General features: G+C 41.0%; 1 protein-coding gene across 2 annotated transcripts in view; it reads right to left on the bottom strand.

The window, feature by feature from the left end:
• odad2 (outer dynein arm docking complex subunit 2) overlaps positions 1 to 22144 on the bottom strand; it is a 390232-nt gene that overhangs the window by 176477 nt on the left and 191611 nt on the right. For both annotated transcript variants that reach the window (XM_072576026.1, XM_072576027.1), the window contains exon 13: positions 19291 to 19524. In XM_072576026.1, coding sequence (XP_072432127.1) covers positions 19291 to 19524 — 234 coding nt within the window. The remainder of the gene's footprint in view (positions 1 to 19290; positions 19525 to 22144) is intronic.

Raw genomic sequence — 22144 nt, forward strand, 5'->3', positions numbered from 1 at the left:
CAATGAAGAAACATTTATTAATGAGTTCAAGACAATATTAAATCCAATCTTTATAGATGGAATTTAGAAGACCTTGGAGCTTTTTTACTGTTTCTGAAGTGTCAAGAACAATTGAAATATATAAGCAGTGTGAAATGTTATGAGAATTTGGCAAGTGATTAAATCATTCCTTCTCTGAAGTACTATTATGCATGACAAGTGTTCATGAAAAATTAGAAAAAAATGGAAACTCAAGCTCATTAGTCAGGAGGTAATGGATCCACAATATGGAATTTGGAGAACAACATTATTCCAATATGTAGATAACAGCAATATATGGAAATTTCAAGCAATTAGTGTCTGGGTGAATACAATCAGTAGGGCTATACTGAGGGCTTTAAACTAATAACTCTACAGAGGACTGAGGGTTTCTAGGAGGAAATATGTAGGCTTACAAAGCAAAATAATATGGTGGCACTGTACAGCAACTATTTTGATAATGATACCAAACATTGGATAAGAAGGGTTAAAGTGTACAAATATAAAAAAAAGCAACAACTAGGGTTAAAGGTGAAGGTGGGCCGAGGGGGTGGGTGGGTGGAATGTGGGGATGATGGTAATAAGGTAAACTTAATAGTGCTTTATTTAATTGCACATGGTGTTCAGAACAAAGTAAATGAATTAATGGTACCAATAGAACTCAATGGGTAAGATCTTACAGTCATTACAGTAACATGGTTACAAGCAGATCAAAGCAGGGAACGAAGTATTCAGAGTATTGAGAGGCCAGCCAAGAAGGAAAAGGTCATGAGGTAGCCTTGGTAGTGCAGGATGGAATAAGTATGATAGCAAGGAATATGATCAGATGATGTAGGATCCATATAGGCAGAGGGAAGAAGTAACAAATGCAAAAAGATACTTGTGCGAGTAGCCGAGAGGACTGGCAACAACAGGGCAGAAAATCAATTAGGACAAAATTAAGACATTAAAAAGGGCAGAACAATCATGGTGGTGACATTAATCTTCACGTAGATTGAGAAAAGCCAAACTGGAAAAGATAACCATGAAGAAGAATTCAACAAGTTTATTTGGGACAGACTCCAAGAATAATATGTAGTGAATCTAATCAGGGATCAGATTAATTTGGATCTGGCTATGTGTAATAAGACAGTTTTAATAAATAACTTCAAAGTTCCCCTCTGGTAAAGTAACTATAACAGAGTAGAATTTAGCAATCAGTTTGAGAGTAAGAAATTTGGGTTAGAAACAACTGTGTTAAACTTAAATAAGGGTAATTACATAGGGCTGAGGGGAGATTTAGCTGGAATGGACTGGGAAAGTGATTTTGCAGAAAATACGGTTGCAGAACAACAGCAGATGTTTAAGAAAATAGTTCATGATTCACAGCAAAGATATATCCCAGTGAGGAAGAGGATTTAAGAAAGGGGATAAGCCAACCATGATTAACCAAGGATAGTATCAAATTAAAACATATAATGTGGCAAAGATTGGTGATAAGCCTGAAGACTGTGAAAGCTTTAAAAGCCAACAAAAGATAATCAAAAAAGGAAGAAAACAGACTGAGAGCAACTATCAAGTAATATAATACACAAAAGTAAAGAGTTTATTGAAATAAATGAAAAGGAAGACATAATCAAAAGTGAACACAGGCCGCGGAAATAATCATGGGAAACCAAGAAATAGCTGAGGATTTGAATATGTACTTTATATCATTCTTCATGGTAGAGAACACTAATAGCACACAAAAATACTAAATAATCAAGGTCAGGGTAGAAATAAACATAATTACCACAACTAGAAAAAAAATTAGGAAATTAATGAGGCTAAAGACTGGTACATTTCCAGGTCATCCTTGGATTTTAAAGAAAGTAGCAACTGAGAAAGTGGATACACTGGTAGTAATCCTCCCAGGATACTTAGATTTTGAGGAGTACAAAACTGCCAATGAAACACTCGTGTTCAAGAGGGAGGGAGACTATAAATTAGTCAAAAAGGCCATTTAGCTTAACGTGACATTCGGAAAATGTTGAAGCTGTTATAAAGGATGCAATAGTAGATATTTAGAAATACATACTTTAATCAAACAGAGTCATCATTACCTTAAAAGGGGCAATTATGCCTGAAAGATTTATTAGAGTTCTTTGAATATGTAACTAAACAGGATAGATAAAAGGGAACCAGTAGTTGTAATATATTTTCATTTACAAAAGGCATTTGGTGAGGTACCAGATATGAGGCTACCTAGTAAAATATGAGCCCATGAAGTTGATTAGCATGGATAGAGGATTGACTAACTAATGTAAAGTTGAGTTAGGACAACAACCTGTAACCAATGGAGTGCCAAAGAAATAACTTCTGGGGCCACAATTATTTGCAGCCTCCCATAGTCCTGCATCCGCTGCCCTATTCAGCCTGCTTCTACCTTCTTCCCAAAATCCACAAAAGAACAGCCCAGGCAGATCTGTTATTTTTAAATGGAAGTGGGTAATGCAGATGCTGGGGATTACAGGCAAGATTAGAGTGGTGCTAGAAAACACAGCAGGTCAGACAGCATCCCAGGAGCAAGAAAATCTATGTATCGGGCAAAAGTCCAATGAAGGGCATTCCTGATGAAGACCTTTTGCCTGAAGTATTGATTTTTTCAGCTCCTCGGATGCTGTCTGACCTGCTGTGCTTTTCTCGATCCATTATTTCTGCTTATTCCTGCTCCATGGAATTTATTTCTTCCTACCTTGATGCGATTTTTTTTCTTGCCTTGTCCAGTCCCTTCCTATTAAGAAAGTGAAAGGGCAGTGGACTCAAAACGTTAACTCTGGTTTCTCTCCACATATGCTACTACACCTCCTATGTTTCTCCAACTAATTCTAATTTTGTTTGTTTCAGATCTGCACCATCAACAATTTTTATTTTAATTTTAAGACAAATTGAGTGTTAGCCTTTATTTCAAAGGGAATGGAATATACAAATAGAAGAATCTAGCTAAAACTATACAGGCAATAGTCAGACAACACAGTTCCTCCAGTATTGCAGATGCCAGTCTTCAGCCAATTTGATTCACTCCACATGACATCAAGAAACAGTTGAAGGCACTGGTTACTGAAAAGGCTTTGGGCATTGACAACATTGCAGAAGTGGGGTGTTTGCCAATGTTGTACAATGATCAGCACCATTCACTACCACTCAGATACTGAACCAGTCCATGACCAAATGCAACAGGACTTGAACAATATCCAGGCCTGGACTGAAAAACAGCAAGCAACATTCATGTCGCACAAATTTCAGGCAAAGACCATCTCCAATAAGTGACAATCTAACCACTGCCCCTTCATATTCAAGGGCATTATCATTATTGAATTCTCCACCATCAACATCTGTACTTCTAACCTCATGATGGAGGGAAGGTCATTGATAAAACAGCTGAAGATGGTTAGGCCAAGGACAGTACCCTGAGGAACTCCTTTGGAGATATCCTGGAGCTGAGATGACTGACCTCCAACAAACACACCATTTTCCTGTGCTTGTCCCCAGATTGCCATTGATTCCAGTTTCATTAGCACGCCTTCATGCTGTGAGTTACCACTGACCAGAAACTCAGCTGGAATCACCACAAAAACACAATGGCTACAAGAGCATGTCAAGAGCCTAGGAATACTGCAGTGAGTAACTCACCTGCTGACTCTGCAAACCCCATCCACCGTCTCCAAGGCATAGATGTGATGGTATACTCCCCACTTGCCTGGAAGGATGGAGCTCCAACAACACTCCAGAAGCTTGACACCACCCAGGACAAAGCAGCCCGCTTTATTGCGACCACATCCACAAATATCCACTCTCTCTACCACCAGTGATCAGGAGCAGAAATGAGTACTAAGTACAAAATGCACCTCAAAAATTTACCAAAGATCCTGGGACAGCATCTTCTAAACCTTTGAGCACTTGCTCCTCACAGAACAAATACATCACCACCTGCAAGTTTCTTTCCAAGCCACTCACCATACTGACTTGGAAATATATTGCCATTCCTTCACTGTCACTGAGTCAAAATTCTGAAACTCACTTTTTAATGGCATTGTGGGCCTACAGAATTTGGACTGCAACAATTCAAGAAGGCAGGTCATCACTACCTTCTCAAGGGCAAATAGGAACAGGCAATAAGTGCCACTTAGCCAGCAATGCTTATATTCCGTGAATTAATAAAAAAAACCTTGAATACTGTGGACCGTTTTATCTAAGGAAACATTTACTGGCATCAGAGGAAATCCAAAGAGGACTCATTATGTTGGGTATGGAGGCATTTTCTTATAAGGAAATATTGAGCAAGTTGATTTATAGTCATTGGAATTTAGAAAAAATTAGGGGAGAAGTTATTAAAATATACAAGATTCTTGGGGGCCTGACAGAACAGGTGCAGATGTTTGTTCCCCTTGTGGAAGAGACTAGGCCCAGAGGACGTTATATCAGAGTAAGGGCTCGTCCATTTAATACATGAAGAGTTTCTTCTTTCAGGGGATAGTGAATCTTTACTGCAGATGGCTGTGGAAGTTGTGTCATTAAATGTATTCAAGACCGCAAATTAGATTTTTAATCAAGGGTTTGGGGAAAAGACAAGAAAGTGGAGTTGAGGATTATCAGTCATGATCTCACTGAATAGTGGAACAGACTTGATGGACTGAATGGACTGCTTCTACTCCTATATTTGATATTCTAATTAAGGTCAAATGCAGAGGAATTCACTTGGCTTGAGATGGCAAACAAAATAATAGCCAAAGCAATTCAATGTTAAAATGTGGTATAAATGGGCAGTGATTTCTAAATTATTTTCCAAGGTACCTTCAAGAGTAGGGAGCAACATAATGATGAAAAAGCCAAATACGTAGCTCAAGGGTTTTGTATGGATTAGAGTTCTAATTTTATGGGGCTTTGTCACTAGTTCCAAGAAACAAATCTGTCCCATTTCTTCCTGCAACCCTAAATCATCCTTACACCCTCCCCGCAGCTTCAGTATTACTTGGCAATTAAGGTCAAAGTGCATGGTGGTTTGGCTTCTCTGAGTGCATAGAGTTAGTGCAGCTGCATTTAAACAAACAGGCTAACTATCATGCAACACATTATTAAATCGACATGTTTTCATTCAGGACAATCGGAGCACAAAGGCGGGACAAATCCAGGAACAGTAGTCTAGCACCTGAAATGAAACTACTTAGCTGTACAGAGGAAGAGGAGATACATTTTATAGTAAAAAGGGGTGATCAAGCAACCATAGATGGTGAGTGTGGTCAGTCAGAAGTAAAGCTTTGTTATTAAGGCAATGTATTAGCATGGATTGAGGATTGGTTAACTAACAGGAAGCAAACACTGGGATAAATGAATGCTTTTCTACTTGGCAATCAGTGACTAGTTGTGCGCTTCAGTGTTGGGACTTCAATTGTTTACAATTTACACTGATGATTTGAATTAGTGTGTCAAAGTTTGCAAATGACGCTAAAATGAATGGTAGAGCAACGTGTGCAGAGGACTCAAGTTTGCAGAGAGATATAGGTCATTTAAGTGAGTGGGCAAAGGTCTGGAAGATGGAGTACAATGTTAATAAAAGTGAAGTGATCCATTTTGGGAGGAAAAACAGAAAAAGGACTATTATTTGAACTGTAGAAAATTGCAGCATGCTGCTGTGCAGATGGACCTGGTTGTCCTTGTGCATGAATCGCAGAAGGTTTGTTTTTAAGTACAACAGACAATTAAGAAGGCAAATGAAATTTTGTCCATCATTTCTAGAGGGATTAAGTTTAAAAGCAGGGAGGTTATGTGATAGCTGTATAGGGTGCAGCTGAGGCCACACCTGGAGTACTGCATGCAGATTTGGTCTCCTTATTTAGGAAAGAATGTACTGGCACTGGACAGAGTGCAATCACTAGGTTGATTCTGGAGTTGAGAGGATTGGCTTATGAGGAGAGACTGAGTAGACAAGGATTATATTCATAGGGATTTAAAAGAATGAGGGGGATATTATAGAAATTTATAAAATTATGAAATGAATAGATAAGATAGAAGCAGGGAGGATCTTTCCACCAGCAGGTGAAACTAGAACAAAGGGACAAAGCCTTAAAATTAGGGGGAGCAGTTTTAGGACTGAATTGAGGAGGAAATTCTTCACCAAAGGGATGTGAATCTATGGAATTCCCTGCCTATTGAAGTAGTTGAGGCTTTCTCATTGAATGTTTTTAAAGCTAAGATAGATAATTTTTGAACAGTAAAGGAATTAAGTGTTATGGTGAGAGGGTGGATAAGTGCAGCTAGGCCAAGAAAAGGTCAGCCATGATCTTAGTGAATGGTGGAGTGGGCTTGGAGGGCCAAATGGCCTACTCCTGCTCCTGGTTCTTATATTGAATCCAAATTGGTGCTGGAAAATGGACACGCAGGAGGCATATAAGGAAATTTAATGCACTCTCAGATCTTGCTGATCCTTAGTATATTGTTTTGTTGCTTTCCACACAGGACTTCACTTCACGCCCCCCCTCCCCCCCCCGGTTGAGTCACAGCCATGAAAGGAGCCAAAGATTCCATCTCTGAGGACAATGACATTAATGATCCAGAGAATGGAGTGGTGTTTACTTTTTCTGAAAACATTATGCTGACTCACCCACAGAGATTGTGAGTGGGTTACATTTAGAAACAGAGGCATAACCAAATGAGCACATTGCAAACACGCCATAGTAGCTACTAATGAGGACCTCATTTGGACGGCACGGTGGCACAGTGGTTAGCACTGCTGCCTCACAGCGCCAGAGACCCGGGTTCAATTCCCGCCTCAGGCGACTCTCTGTGTGGAGTTTGCACATTCTCCCCGTGTCTGCGTGGGTTTCCTCCGGGTGCTCCGGTTTCCTCCCACACTCCAAAGATGTGCAGGTCAGGTGAATTGGCCATGCTAAATTGCCTGTAGTGTTAGGTTAGGGGTATGGGTGAGTTGCGCTTCGGCGGGGCGGTGTGGACTTGTTGGGCCGAAGGGACTGTTTCCACACTGTAAGTAATCTAATCTAATAACAAAGGACTTTTGGAGACCAGGCCAAGGACATGCAGCAAAAGGAGAACATATGATGGGGAAGCTTGAGGTTATGCATAGTTTTGTATGGGTTATGAATGAGTCCATGTAGGCCATGGATTTTGCCATGTCACGGGCATATGAATTTATGGATTTCTCAATGGAGAGATTAACAACTAGCATAAAAAGCCAGGTCCAATGCACGACTCATACACACTCTGACTTACATTCCTTCACACAGCCTTGTACTGTCTAGAGAAAAATGGGGTGTGAGGCACCAGGGATGTCTTAAAGTGCTTGCTCCCCTCACGAAGTCAGTAAAGTGTCATTTACCCAGATGCAAGAGAAGCATGTGCCTGCCCTCCTAGATGCTTCCTCTCAGGACATCCTAGGGCAAGTACATTTTCCTTATCCCCAATACCTCTGACCCCAACAGCTCCAACTAGTGAAGATGAGGATGCCCCTGAATTAGTGCAGGAGACTCCCAGTAGGCTAGAACCCTCAAGGCTTTGAACCTCTGGAGGATGCATAGCACAGTCATCAAAGATATCAGGGCAGTGCACTGAGTAGACTGTCTTTTTCTTAGCAGCTGATATCAGGTTTGCAACAAGGCATAGAGAGCACAAGAGGAAACAAAATTTTATGACAGCACAAAGGCAGCATAGTGTGTTAAAAAGTTCAATTTGTTACATGATCATTTTGCATATTGTATTGCATTTCACTTTATTCATGTGTGCCTCATCATTTCTTGTGACTAACTTAGTAAAAAAACTAGCATGCCTCATGTTTGGTATGGATTGCTTGTTACAGGAGAGTTAGGAACATGGAAAAATTAAGTGTGTTTGTGTTCAGTCTCTTTTGAATATTCATGTTAGTGCCTAGTTTCCATTGGACAGTCTGTGTGAGATGAGCTCACATGTAAACTAAGCTGGGCTTCCCTCCAAAGCATTGTAAAGGAGATTGTCCAAGATTACTATCAACAAGAATAATGGAACAGTTGTACAAAGTTAAAAAAATCACATAACACCAGTTTATAGTCCAACAGGTTTAAGTGGAAGCACTAGCTTTCGGAAAGCTACACCTTCATCCGGTGGTTGTCACCTGATGAAGGAGCAGCGCTCTGAAAGCTAGTGCTTCCAATTAAACCTATTGGACTATAACCTGGTGTTGTGTGATTTTTAACTTTGTATATCCCAGTCCAACAACGGCATCAAATCATGAACAGTTGTAGATATACTCAGCGCTATGTAACAATATTGTAGGCTCTAAATGTTTGGTCATGGCTAACTGATAGACAAATGTTCACATGCAAAATAGATGTCCTAAAGATGAGCATTTATTAGGTATTGAAAATGACAAATTTCCATTCCCCTTGCTTTTTTAGGTGAAGAGGAGGAAGATTTAGAGGTAATTCTGATGGGGGCTCTCAGGTACTGGCAGACATCCTAAACAGACAATACAGTTCCAAAAATCAGGGTAGCACCATCATCAAACACACCACTGGGCCTCTCAAAATCTGTTTCTACAGCCTTGACCTGCCTGGATGGATCTGCAGTATACAACCCAAAGGATCTCATGAATATTAGTGGTCTGCCTTGTATTGCACAATTTGGCACTGCTATGTGCCTTCAGACACAAAAGCTGACCTTGGCCCATTCAGACCTGTACTTAATCAGATAAAAATGGACAGGCAAATGTGTGTTTGCCCCCACATTTTCTTGCTCTGTTATGTAGCACATGTCACCTCCAAGCTGAGCTCCATGGTGAGAGCATTGAATTCAATCCCACCACTTTCTTAACATTTCTATCAAGCATATGTTCTTAAACAGTTTACTGCATGGTGCCAAAAATCAATTTCTTCACCTTCAATTTCTCATCCCCCTTCCAATTACCTGAATTTAAGGAGTAACAAGTTGCTACCTTTGGCTCCACCCCTTGTGCTATTCAGGAGAAAGTGAGAACCGCAGATGCTGGAGAGTTAGAGTTGAAAGATATGGCACTGGCAAAGCACAGCAGGTCAGGCAGCATCTGAAGAGCAGGAGAGTTGACGTTTCAGGCATAAGCCTTTCATGAGGAATGTGCCTTTTTCCAGTACAGGATATGGGCTTTGGATGGAATCTTAATGCAGCTGTTAAATATGCAGCAAGGGGCAGTATTGCAAGAATCAGGAATCTATTTCTAAATAAAGCAAAATTTATCATGTTTATTTTTTAACTCAGCATTGTCATTTGAATCTTACCTCTGAATTTTTGACCAGAGTGCTGAGAGCATAAAATAAATTATGCAGGAGATTGATCTGCCCTAATACCAACTAGGAAAAATTTATTCTACAAAACATGGAGGTTACAGACTCCTTAAAAATGCACTGAAAATGTTTTCAGTGCCAGTATGTAGTGAATTCAACAAAAGAAGCAGTTCTGGACTTCGGACTAGGAATGAAGCTGAGGAAGTGAAAGGACTATCAGTAAAATAACATTTTTCTGGTAATGAACATAAATCATCCAGATTTAGAATTGTGGAAAATCAGAGCGATATCAGGAGAATATGTTCTCAGTTAGGGAATAGCCAATCTTACTAATCTGAGTTGCAATTACCAAAACTGACGGGAAACAGCTTTTTGAAGATAAATCAATGTCACAGCCATGACATTTCCTCATTCTGTCTAGGACAGTTCAGGACTGAATGAGGAAGAAGAGAAAGGCTTGAGCAAGTCCAAAGGGCACAGTTCAGCTCCCACTGTGGAGGAATATAGGAAATGTAAGAGGGAACTTAAGAAAGCAATTAGACTAGCAAAAAGGGAACATGAGAAAAGATTGGCAAGATTCCTAAGATATTTTATAAATACATTAGAGGGAAAAGGTTAACTGGGGAATGATTGGGGTCCATCAGGGAACAAGGAGGCAATATGTGTGTGAAGCCTCAGGTATTCAGAGGGTGTTTGAATACTTCTCATGGAATCTCTACAATCGCTACACTCCTTCGGAAGTGTGTTGGTAAGGTAATGGTAAGGTCCTTGGGTGTGTTGCTGAACAAAGAGACCTTGGAGTGCAGGTTCATAGCTCCTTGAAAGTAGAATCGCAGGTGGATAGGATAGTGAAGAAAGTGTTTGGTATGCTTTCCTTTACTGGTCAAAGCACTGAATAGAGAGGTTGGGAGGTCATGTTGTGGCTGTACAGGACATTGGTTAGGCCACTGTTGGAATACTGCATGCAATTCTGGTCTCCTTCCTATTAGAAGGATGCTGTGAAACTTGAAAAGGTTCAGAAAAGATTTACAAGGATTGGAAATTGCCAGGGTTGGAGGATTTGAGCTACAGGGAGAGGCTGAGTAGGCTGGGGCTATTTTCCCTGGAGCATCGGAGGCTGAGGGGTGACCTTAAAGAGGCTTATAAAATCATGAGGGGCATTGATAAATAGACAAGGTCTTTTCCCTGGGGTAGGGGAGTCCAGAACTAGAGGATATAGGTTTAGGGTGAGAGGGGAAAGATATAAAAGAGACCTAAGGGGCAAGTTTTTCATGCAGGGGGTGGTACGTATATGGAATGAGTTGCCAGAGGAAGTGGTGGAGGCTAGAACAATTGCAACATTTAAAAGGCATCTGGATGGGTGCATGAATAGGAAGGGTTTATAGGGATATGGGCTGGGTGCTGGTAAGTGGGACTAGATTAGGTTAGGATATCTGGCCAGCATAGAGGAGTTGGATGAAAGGTCTGTTTTCGTGCTGTACATCTCTATGACTCTATATGGAAGTAGCCCATTTGCCCCATCAAGTCCACACTGACCCTCTGGAAAGCATCCCACCCCATCCCTGTAACCTGGATTTCTGATGGCTAATCCAGAGTCAAAAAGGGTGGTGCTGGAAAAGCCCAGTTGGTCAGGCAGCATCCGTGGAGCAGCGGAGTCAACATTTTGAGCAGAAGCTCTTCATCAGGAATGTGGGGGGTCCAAAGGGAGTGTGAGGTAAATGGAAGGGGCTGGGGCCAAGGATAAGGTAATTTGGAATACAATAGATAGATGAAGATGGGGGGGGGGGGTTTGTTGGTGAGAGGTTCGAGTGGAGGGTGGAATGGATAGTTGGGAAGGAAGATGGACAGGTAGGACAGTTCAAGAGGATGGTGCCATGTTGGAGGGTTGGATCTGGGATAAGGTCGGGGGAGGGGAGATGAGGAAACTGGTGAAAGGAAAAGATTTACAAGGATGTTGCCAGGGTTGGAGGATCTGAGTTATAGGGAGAGGTTGAATAGACTGGGGCTGTTTTCCCTGGAGCATCGGAGGCTGAGGCATGACCTTATAGAAGTTTATAAAATCATGAGGGGCATGGATATGGTAAACCGATAAGGTATTTTCCCTGGGGTGGGGGAGTCCAGAAGTAGAGGGCATAGGTTTAGGGTGAGCGGGGAAAGATATAAAAAGGACCTAAAGGGCAACATTTTCACATAGAGGGTGTTGCATGTATGGGACGAGCTGCCAGAGGAAGTATAGAGGGAGGTACAATTACAATATTTAAAAGACATTTGAACAGGTACATGGATAAGAAAGGCTTAGAAGAATATTGGCCAAACATAGGCAAATGGGACTAGTTCAGTTTAGGAAACCTGGTAGGTATGGACAAATTGGGTCAAAGGGCGTGTTTCCTTGGTATATGAACCTATGCCAGAGAAGTGATGGAGGCTGGTACAATTACAGCATTTAAAAGGCATCTGGTTGGGTATATGACTAGGAAGGGTTGAGAGGGATGTGGGCCAAGTGCTGGCAAATGGGACTAGAAAGAGTTAAGATATCTGGTCAGCATAGATGGGTTGGACCAAAGGATCTGTTTCCGTGCTGTTCATCTCTATGATTCTATGACACTGATCCTGTGTGGTTAGAGGGTCCCAACGTGGAAGAGGAGGTGGTCTTCCTCCAGGCATCAGGAGGCTAGAGTTCGGTGGTGGAGGAGGCCAGGACTTGCATGTCCTTGACGGGGCGGAAGGATAAGATTCAAACACTGGGCCGAGAGGTTGTTTAGTGCATGAGTCCCAAAGATGTTCTGAAATGTTCCACAAGCTGGTATCCTGTCTCTCCAACGTAGAGGAGATCACATCAAGAGCAACAGAAACAGCAGATGACATATATATGGAGGTGCAGGAAAATCTCTGTTGGATGTGGAAGGACCCTTTGGGGCCTTGGATGGAGGTGAGGAGGGAGGTGTGGGAGCAGGTTTTACAGCTCTTGCAGTGGCAAGGGAAAGTGCCGGGACTGGAGGGTAGGTTGGTGGGGGGGCATGGACCTTACAAGCAAGTCGCGGAGTGAATGGTCACTGCAGAATGCAGATAGGGGTGGAGAGTGAAATATATCTCTGGTGATGGGATCTGTTTGTAGGTGGTGGAAAAGGCGGAGGATGATGCGTTGTAGCCAGAGGTTGGTGGAGTGGAAGTGAGGACCGGGGTGGGGGTTTCTGTCTTTGCTGCGATTGGAGGTGTGGGGTTCCAGGATGGAGGTACGGGAAGTCGAGGAGGTGCGCTGAGGGCATCATTGACCACATGATTTCTCCTCCTCCCTCTACAAGATCTGTAGTCCTCACTTTCTCCACGGTTAATCCACCCAGTCTGCACATCCCTTGACACTATGGGCAATTTAGCATGGCCAATCTACCTAACCTGCACATTGTTGGCCTATGGGAGGAATTAGGAGCACCTGGAGGAAACCCGCACAGACACAGAGAATGTGCAAACTCCACACCGTTACCCGAGGCTGGAATCAAAACTAGATCCCTGACACTATGAGGTAAAAACAAGGACTGCAGATGCTGGAAACCAGAGTCTAGATTAGAGTGGTGCTGGAAAAGCAAAGCAGGTCAGGCAGCATCCATTTTGCGCCAAACTACTACTGCACCCCCTTTATCTGCTGATTTGATTGGGATTGGAGCAGAGGGAGTGGAGGGCTGCACGTTGTGCGGGTGAGAGGTTGGAGTGGGGGAGTGGGGTAGACAGGTTGAGGCGGTTAATGTCTCAGCGGCAGTTGGAAATGAAGAGATCAAGGGCAGGTAATTGGCCAACGTGGGGTGTCCAGGTAGATGGAGTGGTAACAGTGCTAACCACTCAGCCACCATGCTGCCTTCTCTTCTGTTTTTACTCTGGAAAAGGAGAACGTAGGTACAGAATTGAATTTGGGGACTTTGAAGAGCCTGCACATTTTGACATTGGAAATGGGGAGGTACTGGAGGCTCTGATGAGCTTAAAAATGGACAAATGTCCTGACCTGCATGAATTGCATCCCACTGCTGTGGGAGGTGAGGCTGGATATGGCAGGGGCTCTGACACAAATTTATATTTCCTCTCCAGGGGAGAAATTCCAGAGGACTGGAGGACAGTTAATGTAGTTTCATGTTTCAAGAAAGGTGTAGAGATGAACCAGGAAATTACAGACTGAGTCCCACGTTAGTGGTAAGGAAACTATTAGAGAAAATTCTGAAGGAGAGAATTAATATCGACTTTGAAAAGCATGGGCTATTTAGAGATAGTCAGCATGGCCTTGTCAGAGGGAGGTTACAAATCCAGAAGTAGGATACAAGTGATATGGCTGATTTTAAATAACATGGTAAAGTCTGCTTGAATTACAAATCAATTCCTGATTGCTGCACTCCTGCTCCCAAGTCCTTGCTGCATATGGATCAGTTATTAAAGTTAGGGAGTAGGTGTGTGAAACATTGAATCAGATAAACATTTTAGGCAAGAAAGCATTAATAGATGTGACCTCCTTAAAAGTAGGTAAGCCATTAGACCTGGACAAATATATCTCAGATTGCAGGAGGCAAGGAAAGAAGTAGGCAGGAGACACTGACCATCATTCTACAAAATTCCTGGCTTTTGGTGTGATGTTGGAGGATGAGATGATTGTTAATGTTGTACTGTTGGAGATAGTTTAGAGATATTGAGATTGTTTTCCTCGGGAGAACAGAAGGTTTGGGGAGACTTAGAGGTATTCAAAGTCATGACAGGTCTGAAAAGAGCAGATGGAGAAAATCTATTCCCAATGATGGAAAGATTGAGAACAAGATAAGATAGACTTAAGGTAATTGGCAAAAAAAGCAGTGATGACATAGAGTCACAGAGATGTACAGTATGGAAACAGACCCTTCGGTCCTACTTGTCCATGCCGACCAGATATCCCAACCTAATCTAGTCCCACTTTTTCATGCAGCAAGTGTTTAGGATCTGGAATGTGGTGGAACCAGTTCAATTGAGGGATTCAAGGTGGAATTAGGACATGATCTAAAAAGAAACAAAAAAAAAGAAAACCGAATGGCCTCCTTTAGTGCTGGAACAATTCTGCGTTTCAGCTACTTGAAAAGGGATCAGCAGAGTAACTTATGGGCCAGTCATCCGAAATTCATTGGTGGATAGCTTATTGAGATTGTATAAACTTTCACCTAGAAAGGCACCAATTAATCGAGAACATACATTTTTCAGCTGGAACTTGCTGCCTGAAAGGATGGTAGAGGCAGAAACTGAAGCACAGGAGGCTAAGAGGTGATCTTATAGATGTTTATAAAATCATCTAGGTAAAAACAACGACTGCAGATGCTGGAAACCAGATTCTGGATTAGTGGTGCTGGAAAAGCACAGCAGTTCAGGCAGCATCCGAGGAGCAGTAAAATCAACGTTTCGGGCAAAAGCCCTTTATCAGGAATACAGGCAGAGTGCCTGAAGGGTGGAGAGATAAATGAGAGGAGGGTGGGGGTGGGGAGAAAGTAACAATAGGTGATTGGGGGACGGGATGAAGGTGATAGGTCAGGAAGGAAGAGCTTCAGGGCAGAGGAAATGACCTGGGAGTTGCAGTGGGAGATGGACTCCCTGAGATTCTTGCAGAGAGAGGAGGAAAACTTCTTCAAGGCCGGCATCCTTGTAAGAGGATTCGCAGTAGGGTTTTTATCTAGTTTTTATCAACTAGATAAAAACAATGACAGCAGATGCTGGAAACCAGATTCTGGATTAGTGGTGCTGGAAAAGCACAGCAGTTCAGGCAGCATTAAAGGAGCAGTAAAATTGACGTTTCGGGCAAAAATCATGAACGACATACATAAGGTGGACAACCATGGTCTTTTTCCCAGTGTAGGGGAATCCAAAACTAGAGGACATAGGTTTAAGGTGAGAGAGGAAAGGTTTAAAAGGGACTTGAGAACCAACTTTTTCACACAGAGGGTGTTGCATGTATAGAACGAGCTGCCAGAGGAAGTATAGAGGTCGGTATAATTACAATATTTAAAAGACATTTAAACAGGTACATGGATAGGAAAGGCTTAGAAGGTTATTGGCCAAACACTGGCAAATGGGGCTAGTTCAGTTTAGAAAACCTGGTAGGCATGGGACAAGTTGGGCCAAAGGGTGTGTTTCCTTGGTATATGAACCTATGACTCTATGAAGTACAGTTGCATACTATCAGTGTATTGGAAATGTGCCATGAAGATTCTTTGGTATCTGACAAGTGCTGGCCCCTATATGCAGGGATATGGGGTAAGCATGGCTACAGCTCATCACTTATGTCCTGAAATACTGGTGACTAGTGTCCAAGGTTCTTCTGAGAAAGCAGCAAGCTTAAGTCAACCAGCATCTATTGTGACTTCCATGTCAAGAATTATTGACATTTAACTTGTTCTGTGCATTTGGAAAAATAGAAAACCTAATATTAATAATGTGTATTGTGGCACGAATAAAGTTTGAACAAGTGATAATTTCTCTTATTGGCAACACACTGATGCTTAACAAAGGGCTCGCCTTGTCACTCAGCAATTACATGGAAGATGCAGCTAGGTACTCTCAACATTGGGAAGTCCTTATTGCATTTCTTGCCTGACTCCACCACAAATTTTGCCATAGGCGATGCTTCTCAGACCCCTCAGAAAATGTCTCAAAACCATAAGATAAAATGACAAGAGAAAAACCATAACATAAACTATCAGAGGTGTTACAACTCTAGACAAAGGGAGAAAACTCTGTCAACCTTAATGCTTCAGCAGAAGGTCTGATTAAGTAAAGGAAGTCAGGTGCCACAGTTATCAGGCAAACAGATCAACTTAGATCTTATATTGCCAGAAAGCCTGAAGAGAAACTCAGAATGCAAGGGAAGGTATTGATTTTACTTAGAATCATAGAACCAAAGAAGTTAGGCCAAGAAGTGAGACTAAGTATGACTATCTCAGAATGTGGGACAGCCACTTCTAAAAATTCATTTGTGGGACGTGAGCATTGCTAGCTGCACAGCATTTTATTGCCAGTCCTTAGCTGCCCTTGAGAAGGTGGTGGTGAACTGCCTTCTTGAACCACTGCAATCCATGTGTTGAGAGTTGACCCACATTGTTGTTCGGGGGTGGGGGGGGGGGAATGTGGTGTCAATCATTATCCCAATTACCACTATTATGCTACATCAGACAATGTAAAAGCACTACGATGATCCCAGGCACAATATAACATCATTACCCTAGTGCTGAACTCAAATAAACTTGATCAGGATGCACAGTTAAAATTTCAGATTATGTCAACCTGAGATACTTGGATTTATCAGGATTGGTACTGTTGGTGGAGAGGAAATGGTGACTGGTGGTATTACTGATAATGGTAATAATGATGTTAATAATAAAATTAATTAGCATGAATAACATGCAATTAAGTAAAAGTGAACCACTGGAATAATGTGGACCAAGCAGTGAGAAATTTGGGGGTAGGGGTGATGAAATATAATGAGATACATGCCATCAAATTTCATTCTAACTCCATCTACAAGTTTGCTGATGATGACTCTGTTGTAGGCCAATGACAAGACAGAATACAGTAAAGAGATAGAGTACTTGGTGGCATGGTGTAAAGATAACAATCTCTCCCTCAATGCCAGCAAAACAAAAGTGCTGGTTTTTGACTTCAAGCAGCAAGGTGGAGGGCACACCCCTGTTGATGTCAATAGTGCTGAGGTGAAACCCGTCAAGAGCATCAAGGTCCTAGGAGTGATGATCACCAATAATTTGTCTTGGTCTACCCACACTGAAGCGATGGTCAAGAAAGCACAACAATGCCTACTTCCTCAGGAGGCTGAGAAAATTCAGCATGTCTGTAAAGACTCTTATGAATTTTTTAGAAGCATTCTATTTTGGTGCATCACAGCTTGATATGGCAACTGCTCTGCCTAGGATCGTAAGGAACTGCAGACAGTTGTGAATACAGCCTAGTTCATCACACAAGCCAACCTTCTATCTATTGACTCCATTTATACTTCTCACTGCCTCGGGACAGCAGCAGACATAGTCAAAGACACCTCCAACCTCAGTCATAATCTCTTCCAAACTCTTCTGTTGGGCAAAAGATACAAAAACTTTAACACAGGGCCAACAGATTCAAGAACAGCTTCTTCCCCATTGTTACTAAAATTAAATTTTAAATTTAATATTGATCTTGCTCTTTGTGCACCTTCTCTGTAGCCATAACATTGTATTCCTCGCTCTGTTCTATTACCCTAATGTACTTTGTATGGTATGATTTATCAGTACTGCATGCAAAACAAAACTTTTCACTGTACCTAGGTACATATGACAATAATAAGTCAAATCATATCAATAAGAGAGGAGACACCAGACTAGCATGAGCATGTGAAGAGAGAGTTGTGTTTGATAACCTACTAAATATGTACATTTATAATTAAAAGACTGTCATGGTACACAAGGAGTTGATAAAACTTAGTTCGAAACAAGGTGCCAGCAGCCTGAGAGACACTGTATGTGCTGACACTTACAGCCTGAGATGTTTTGATGTAGTATCTCAGTGTGCCGGTAGCAATCCTGACTTAAAGCACAAGATAAAGCAATACAACCTTCATAGAGGTGCCCAATAATACAAAGGGCAGCCCATCAAGAAGTACCCTTTTCCTTCCTGTGGTCCTAAGATCTTATTTTAAAAAACAGGCTGTGCACTCCTGACTGGCTGTCAGTGTTATCTGTATGATGTGGACAGGATAATGTTCAAAAAATCACAGAATCCCTGCAGTGCACAAAGAGGATGTTTGGCCCATTGAGTCTGTACTGACCCTCCAAATAGCTTCCTACCCTTCCACTCTATCCCTATAACTCTGCATTTACCATAGCTAATCCATAAGCCTGCATATCTCTGGACACTAAGGGGCAATTCATCATGCCCCCAATCTACCTAACTTCCATACTTTTGGACTGTGGGAGGAAACCGGAGCACTTGGCAGAAATATGCGTGGACACAGGGGAATAAGAGGCTGGAATCAAAGGTCCCTGGTGTTGTAAGGCAGCAGTGCTAACCATTGAGCTGCTGTACTGCACAATCTCAGCTGACCCTTAATTATTTATTTATGTATGATGTCTTATGAAGGTGAGGTGGGAATGCATGTGATGGCTGTGGCTAGGGCATCCACCTTATTTTAAGTGATCTCCTGAAAATGCACAAAGTGAGGGCATGTAAAATCTTGCCCAACATTCTAATGGTTATTGATAAAATTGAAACAGAAACCTTTGCAGCTGTTCAAATATCATAACTTTTCATTTATGTGTTCAAATTGTCAGATCTAAGTCACAATAATTTATTGGAGTTTGCAGAATTGTGCATTACACATGAACTGTAATAGCACGGTCTACCTTACTATTTTTATTCCAGGAAAAATCAAAGATTTTTGCTTTATGAGTAAAACATCAGCCATCTGGTGCACCTACATACTTATGATGTTGCTAATTGCTCCTGGGACAGCAAGTAACACTCAAGGACATTGAAGGTGGTTCGAGACTTTGACTGCCACTAGCAGTACAGTTCCCGTGAATTATATTGTCAATGGATCAGCTTACAGCAGAAAGCAGAGTAACATCACTGCCTTGTTAGCCTTTGCCTGTGAAGATACGGTGCCTTTGATAAATCCAGATTTAAAATCATGGCCCAGCAAATATTGTTGGGGGGTTTGTGGCCACTTCATGGGTAAGCAAATCTTTATGATAAAACCTTTGCTCAACAATGCAGCTTTTAGAGGTAACAAGCAACTTATCGTTAGAGTTTAGTTAGAATTTACTAATATTTAGATATCAAGTCTGACAATTTTGCTGATATTATAGCAGTAATACTACTTTTATCTTTTAATCTAATTTTCTATAAAGATGGCACTCCTTTTGTTTTGGACCTTTGAGAAAGTACAAGCATTTGTAACATGAAATGACAAAGGACAAGTGAAAATATTTTCAAAGAAATATAATATTGCATTATCAATGATTTTTGTTACCTCTGAAGCACATTCTTGCAATGTGCCAACAACTGGAATAAGCATATTTTCATAAGGAGACTTCAACAGGCAAGCCAATAGAGGAATACCACCAGCTTTACGAATAGCATCTTTATTTTTTTTACTTTTGCTGCAGCTCCACAATGCCAGAGCACCACAACGTGCCACTTCAATATCTTTCTCTTGCTCTGCAGTTAGATGAGCTGAAGTTGGAACACAGTCCAAAAGGCCAACCTAAAATAAAAATATCATAAAAATGGATTTTAAAATTGTGTTAAATGCAGTTGCATTCATCTCTTTCCAATGTTTACCCAAGTAACTATTTATAAAGTCAAATGCTTGAGATTGAGGCATAGATCGAGTTATACTGGGCAAAATAAAATTATTGTTATAAAAAGGAATGAGAAAGGAAAAGTGAATTTACTAAAATACATAGTGTGGATCAAATAAACTGAGGAAACTGGAAGCAATTATTATGTAGGGGGATGCAGAATTAACAGAAACCTCAGTTTTCCTTTTTAGTGCTGTGTGAAATTTTCTACAATGAAGTTACATAAAATGCAAAATTTATATTTTTAAAAGGCTTTAATTAACATTAATGTACATCTTATTCATATTTAGTTGGCTTTTCATATCAACTCACTGTTAAAATTTTAAGTAGTCCTAATTTTCCCAATATTCAGGTTCTCTGTAGCCAATCACAGATCCAGCTCTTTCTAGGAACTTAGAAGACATTTGACACATCATGTCTGTACCACTTGGAATATAGAAATGTAGCCTAATTTCATTTTCCAGCTCGTAGTCTGTAGCACAAGTGTGTAACCAAGTTTTTAAAAAAAATGTGACGAGAGTCTCTATCTTTACTATCCTTTCAAGCTGTGAGTTCAACTCACTACCACCAAACAATTTCTCCTCTACTCTCCTCAGTCAGTTACTTTAAATCTAGGCTAATTGGTACTGACTTATCGGAGGCTCCTGTGCTTATTTCACCATGTTTTTGCCTGATATATTTAATCATAATCATACAGGGGATCAGTTAACTCAATTGGCTATTCTGGTGCAGAATAAAGCCAATTGCATGTACTAGCTATGGTAGTTCATACAGGCTTGATTCCTCACCTTACCCGATGCTTGTGGAGTGATTACCCTCAAGCTATACATTACCATTTACCTCTCTCTTTCTAATGGGGATGCCTGTGTTCCTTTGTGGACTGTGTCTCTACATAATAATTGCATTGAGGAAAGACTGCACTCTGATCTTCCTCTCCACTTTTTTTCCCATCAGGTCAGATGTATTAACATTTAACTAAGATTTGTATCACAGTTCAGAAAATATATTGGAAGTGTGAGCAAAACTGAAGAATATAGTTTTCTTTGCTTTCCTCTTGATGATCATAAACTTGCTTCTCTTTTGAGTCAGGCATTACAGACTCCATCATCGTCAGTACCATGTCCCAGTTGGTCAATTTTGTTTTTGACATTGTTATAACTTCAAGAAATGAGCCTTTTGGCTTCAATTGTGTCACAACAATGGATCAGAACATCAAAGTATTTATGGAAATAAAGAACTTTTAACTCCAATATGTTTTTTTTAAAGAAAGACAGTTACAGCCAAAAGATGATTGTAGATATAGATTCAGTGATTGCCTGGCAGGTCCTGTGTGGACCCACAGAATGTCATCTCTGTTTAGAGTCATAGCTAGCACACAACTTCAGCACATAATAGGGAAGGGAAATGGACTGTTGGAATCAAGTATAAAAATAGGGAGGTCTTGCTAAAAGTGTTCAAGGCATTATTCAGACCACTGCTGGAACATTGTCAACAGTTCTGAGCCCTTATTTAAAGAAAGATATATTGGCATTGAAGGCAGTCTGAAGAAGGTTCATTACACTGAACCTAAGTATGGAGACACTGTCTTATGAGGAGAGATTGAGTAGCTTGGGCTTGTACATACTGAAGTTGAGAAGAATGGCAGGCAACCTTCTTGAAACATGCAAGATTCTTAGGTAGCTGTCTAGGATGGTTTTCCATTGTGAGACAGTCTAGGACCAGAGGGCATAATCTCTGAATAAGGGGCCACCCATTTAAGACAGCAATGAGGAGAGTAGTAAATCTGTGGAATTCTTTACCACAAACGCCTGTGGAGGCCAGATCGTTAATATACTCAAGACTAAGATAGGCAGATATTTTTAATATGCTGAGAATCAAGGATTATGAGATAAGGCAGGAAAGACCCAATGGGCTGCACGGCCTATTCTTAACTGATGTCTTATAACCTTGTTGTAGCCAAGCAACACTGTTTTGGAATTGGTTCCTATTTTACCAAGACCTGCATATGTTAGTAGAAGAAAACAGACCTCCAAAGTGTGCAGTAAGCAAGTCCTTCCCTTTCTCTCTCTCTCTGTATTTATAAAGTAAAGAGGAAACCTGATAGTAGGACAAGCTGCAGAAAAGTATTTCTGTTAACCTGAGAAAGTTTCATATATCTTTATCTCTGACTCATACACCATGAAAGTTGAACTGTAAGTGCTATTCAAAAATCTGTCTCACTGACATTCCATCTGAACACCTTCCACCACTAAAATGGTTCACATTTTGATCTTGCCAGTATGCAACTCAGGGAACCTTGAGAAATTATCCCATTTTATCCTTTGAGTCTTTTGAGATTCTTGCCCCTAATGATGTTTCTTTCTCCCTTTTCACCAATTCATATCATTTCTATAAAGTTGTGTTATCTTGATTGTTGTGCGAATTGTCTGGGATTAAGGAGGTAACATTTAATTCCAGAATATATCATTGCTGTTTTGCCATTTGTTTCAAGAGTTTTTGGTTATAATAAACGAGTTACTTTTC

This window comes from Chiloscyllium punctatum, chromosome 8, assembly GCF_047496795.1.
Source record: "Chiloscyllium punctatum isolate Juve2018m chromosome 8, sChiPun1.3, whole genome shotgun sequence".
In the NCBI taxonomy this organism is placed as follows: domain Eukaryota; kingdom Metazoa; phylum Chordata; class Chondrichthyes; order Orectolobiformes; family Hemiscylliidae; genus Chiloscyllium; species Chiloscyllium punctatum.